The sequence below is a fragment of the Etheostoma cragini genome, chromosome 18 (genome assembly GCF_013103735.1).
Source record: "Etheostoma cragini isolate CJK2018 chromosome 18, CSU_Ecrag_1.0, whole genome shotgun sequence".
NCBI classification, from domain to species: Eukaryota; Metazoa; Chordata; class Actinopteri; order Perciformes; family Percidae; genus Etheostoma; species Etheostoma cragini.
Window position 1 is genome coordinate 13472350 of NC_048424.1, and position 5285 is coordinate 13477634.

At 40.0% G+C, this 5285-nt stretch overlaps 1 protein-coding gene across 2 annotated transcripts in view; it reads left to right on the forward strand.

Annotated features, from left to right (window-relative positions):
- LOC117961668 (A-kinase anchor protein 7-like) overlaps window positions 1-4860 on the forward strand; it is a 45767-nt gene extending 40907 nt beyond the window's left edge. For both annotated transcript variants that reach the window (XM_034900502.1, XM_034900503.1), the window contains one exon: window positions 3152-4860. In XM_034900502.1, the coding sequence (XP_034756393.1) occupies window positions 3152-3372 (221 nt within the window). In that variant the 3' untranslated portion in view covers window positions 3373-4860. The remainder of the gene's footprint in view (window positions 1-3151) is intronic.
- Window positions 4861-5285: the final 425 nt, after the last annotated feature.

Below are 5285 nucleotides of genomic sequence, written 5' to 3' on the forward strand. Positions count from 1 at the left end.
CCCGCCCAACTGCTGTTGCTTCCCAGAACGAGGAAGTCTCTAAAGGGACAAATAGCAGGATTTTCTTACAGAGATCAATACAGCATCACATCATGTTTTTACTTTATTAAGAAACTATATCCATAAGCTTGTCTACAGCACAGAACATTAAGAATCCAACACCATTACTTGCTGATATTTGGCTTTCACATGTTTTAGTATTTGCATACGAAGATTTTTATTAGTTGAGGCCAAACCTACTGTTGAAACAAACTGTTGGACTTTAGCATGTGCACACTCGGCTGTGCTCTCGTCCTAATGGTAGTTCCCATTGCACTCAGATACTTTAGTCTGTGGTTTGGACAAATCTAACACAACCTCACAAGAAGAATACACAGAGATGGAACAAAGAGACTATTGACTATAATTTAACCAGCATTCGCCTCAATGCTTGTTTTGAATATTTCCAACAGTGCACCAGTGCAGTCAAAAGCAGATCAAGCAACATCAAAATTAGGCTCCCTAGAAAATTGATCTGTGTGATCACCAGCTGAACTGTTAGATACACAGACCCGTAGCCAATCATAAATGATGAGCTCCAAGTAGTCTGCAGAAATGACTTTTTTTTAATGTATTTTTTTAACGCCCCCCACCAAAATTTCTTAATCACACAGGTATGTGGCTCTGCGTGCCAAACCCAGAAGACTAGTGCAAAAGTAATACAAGATCCTTCATACGTTTGGATCACATCTCCAGGACTCCATTTACGTCTGGCATTAACATGCAATCTTTATCTGGATACACTATCTTGAAAAGGAGTAACACATGTATAATAATAATCCAGGTGTACATGCACGCAGAACACATTGCCATGTGATTAGCCGGACCACATCTGGAGGTGGTCAGGCTCGCATTGTGATCAGATTTCCGCCAGGTCTAGATACAATCTGTACAGCATGACCACAGTCTTTAGAAAAAAATCTGCCCAGCATTTGGAAAGGCTAATAAGTCTTCCATCGTAAAACAATTAATCATTACATCCCTTGACCTGGGACACGGCATGTTTGTTTTACAAATCCACGAGCCTTGAAAGTATTTAAATTATTAAATTATTTATTAAATAACTGTACTTAACTGCACAACTCCATCAAATACACTGCACTCACCCCACCACGGGCTGTAAGTGTTATAGCTGCTGCGAGTAGGCGGGGCCAGTCAAGTTGCAAAGAATGGAATAACACTTGCGGAGAGCAAAACTATATAAATCTTTTTTTTTTTATATAGATCTGGGTACATAAAGGATTGAATGCAGGTATCGTTTGACTGGAGAAGTTTTAATTCATCCATTTTCCAGATAATGCATACAGAAACGTTGTATTACCAGGGGTAATAAGGTCCATAATTTAAATGTCTCCGAAATGGTCTGGTAGTGCCAGAAGCACCAGTTTCAGTTGACTCTGCTTAATTAGAAATGGCCAATATCCTGTTAGCACAGATTTAAAATGAATTCAGTCAGCTGCGGCCCTGAGGGCAAAAATACCTCATCAAACAGCAGTCAGAGGTGTGAGTCACTCACGCTGACAGGCAGGCTGCAGGTACATGAAATCAAGTAGGATCTCTAGAAAAAGCGGCGTGGCTTCTCAGTGCAGCACAACTCACTACACCACGAGTTAGATACTACAACAAAACACCATGTTCAAATCAATTTAGCAGAAAAATAATGAAGTAAAGCTGAGCACATGGGGACCATAATTTGATACATGAAAAGTGTGCTCATCCTGGTTTCTGTTTGGCATGCTTTTAGCAGGCACACATCCATGGATACATAATGCATGTGTCAACAATACAAGCTGTTAGTGCTGCTGTAACAGTGACAGGGATTTATCCCATTGGCATTTACTGTATAGTAGACCTCAACCCAGCCGTATGTCTAGATAATAAAAGGGGACTATACATAAAATGTCCACAGCATGTATGTGCCAATAATAGACTTAGTTCCATGCAGAGCAGTTGTATGGCTTATTAAGTTCATACCTAGCAGCAGTATATTTAGTACTGGTTAGGTTTGTCATATAGTGGCTGGCATTTTGCCAATATCAATACAAAAACAAAGACTACACCAAAGCTGAGATGCAGCGTTCTTCTTCCCTCAATAAATCTTAATCTTCAACATTGGCTGTCTCCTTCTATAATGAATAATAGATTACCACACTGCATTCAAGTGTAATCAAACTATTGGGCCCAGCGGGATCTTGTGTTATAGAAGAACTTGAGAATTTTGCTCATGGCCTTGGTAAACAGGTGGTTATAGTGTGTTCTCTCCAGTACTCGATGGCTTATTGCAGTCTTCCCCTCTCACAGGCTGCCTGCCTTAACTGTCTTTCTACCATGAATTAATGACTTTCTACACGCCTCAAATTTTTCCTTGCTGAATCTACTTCCCTTCTATCTCGTCTTTTCTAAATCAAAAGCAACTGTGTGGTAAAGAACTATTAATCTCCCCAGGAGGTTGATTAAATCCCAAATGCATGTATAATAGAAGAGCTGAGAGAGGAATGTTTAACGCTGCTGTTATTATCAACTCTGTCAAATCTTCCCTTTTGTGTTCACATTCAATCTATTGTTGCTGGATATGATGAGTGAGTATTGACTCATTCCTCCCTGTCAGACTAATAGTTAATTTCTCTTTTCTATTTCAAACATACTGAAATAAGAATGAAATCAGCCTTGCTGTCATATGAAAAAGACACCCAAACACCATGGGAGGCTTAAGCCAGGTTTATGGTAGCTGCCATTTTAGTGTCTTTCAGCTCATTTTGGTTTTGTGGCCTACAGATTTACGGTTCAGTTTCCCTCTCACTGCTCTCATTAGCGTTGTATTGAGCAGAAAAGCTCTGAGATACCATCTATACACTACCTGTCAAAGTTAGAGGTACTTCTACAGGCAAAGTTAGCAACTAGCTGGTGATCATAGTGGAGCATTCAGCAGCTAAAGAGACAGACATTTTCTTCAGGAGCTGGTGGAGACAAAAAACAGAGCCAAAAGTGAACAGAAAGTGGATTTACATCCATCAGGTGGCCAGAAACACAACTCCAATGTAATACCGGTTTGATAACATGTTCTTTTGAATGATTATGATGATTTTGTTGTTGCTGTGCTTGTTCTACCCAGGTGGGCGTCGCCGGTCTGAGCCCGATGAGGCGGAGCTACTGAGAGTCAGCAGGCGATTGGTCGAGGATGCTGTCAATCGCGCCTTGCAACAGTTCAAACAAGAAACACTTCAAAATGGGGGTGGGCCTAATGCCCCGGCACTACAGCCCCCTGGAAACCCTGAAAATACTGCGACAAAGACGGACACTACAGCTAACTCCGCCACAGACAACAGAAAGTGACATCATCGGACTGAGGTACAGAGACTGAGAAAACCAGCTGCCCAGAAAACATCAGCCAGGCCTGGCCTACCAGGAGAAGAGTCCGTAAGCCCTGGGCACAAAGCCTGAACCAGCCTACCAGTCAGCCCAGTTTGCTGACTAGCTAACCCAGCTAGCCAACCACAACGGCTAGCCACTCATGCTAGCTACCTGCCCTACCTACTGACCAAGACTGGCAGTGCCAATATAAAGGTACTGTAGCTTGAGTTCAGTGCTAGGTGACGGTCCCAACAGGCCAGCTAGCTAAGCCGGCACGTAAACTCACTACATCTAACAGCAAGGATATCGTCCCCCAATCCTCACTCAGCTGGGTTTGCATGTCAAACTCAAAACTCAGAAAACGTGAAGCACTCCTCTAGAGACACACATTCACATGTAGTGTTCACTTTAACCTGTCACTCACAAACAGCCCTATTTAAGAATATGATTAATCAGGTTTTGTAGACAGTTTGCTTTACTTATGCGAGGTGTTAGCCCTTTCAAATGAAAAAAACACTCCAACAATACACTACAAGTTGCCAAGAAAGCAATTTTACTCCATTAATGCCAAAACCTCTATTCATGACCTGGGTGTTTGTGTGTGAAAGGCTATTAATACTATTACACACATAAACTAATTCTGCTTCCTGCCTGATCATATATACATGTTATTATATTTTTTTCACATACTATATTGTCAGTTTTGTTCTATGAAAATAATTGGAAGCAGCAGCAAAGTGCACACATGCTCCCAAGTGTTAAATCCATTCATATATGTTTGGTATATAAGTCTAAAACACAGACTGAAGCCTCGCTGTTTGTGGCTCAACGTTGATTTGCAGTATTTATTCTGATCCATAGAGCTTTTATTCTGCACATTAAAGCATTTGCAGCCAAGCAAGTTCTTCAGATGGAGACGCTGTTGTTGGTTAGGTTAACTCAGACAATCACTGCTGTCAGCTGAAAACCCTCCAGCATCTTCCATCCATTGAATTTTTGTTAAACTTGAAAAATGAATTTGCCGTTTTGTGCTTTGCATAAGCCCCACCGGCTCATGAAATCCATTCAGAAACACTCAGGCAGCAGTGTGAAATTAAGGGGGATTGTCCTTTTTTTAATTTATTCTTTGGAAGTTTGAGTTCCTGGAGATGAGGTTTTCAACTGACAGCAAGATGATGATGATGATGATGATGATACAGCTATTCAAAAAGTAAGTTGTTTACCTTCTGACATTAAATGTTATTTTATCCTTTCTAACTATTATTTATAAGGCTTTACTGTCTCTGTTAGACAAATTAATATCATGTGAAAAGATGAAAAGCTATTTAATTTTGAAATGAGAAAAAGAGCTTTCGGTTTGCATTGAAAGGTGGAAAAAGCACAAAATGATGAATTTGTTTTTTAATAGTCTTAGTTTTAGTTTTTAAAGAGCAGGTAAATATATACATGCTGTTAAATCCAATCAACTCTATAAAAAGTCACGGAAACAAATTGAATTTTCTGCATTGATTTTTTTTTTTTTCTGATTTTGAGCCATTGTGGGGTGATTGGGTGATGATGGCTAATTCTTGCTGCCAGATTTGCCAAAGTCTCTTAAATGTAAACCTGTTGCTAAAGATTTGGATTTTTGAGTCAATGTAAGAAAAAAATGGTCCACCGTGAAACAGAATTCATCTCATTTCTATTATAAGATAAATATGATTTCTGAGGAACAGAGACACAGTTTGTCAGCTCAATTTTTCAGCATGCAAGGTTTATTACCCTCAAGTGAAAACAGGTGTGAGCTGGAAAATGTCTCATCCCTGTGAAATCCACTTAAGTCATGTGACTGCGGGCTCGTTCAAACATCAGTAACAAAGGTGAATTCTGTCTTTATGTGGACTTTGAACATTTTA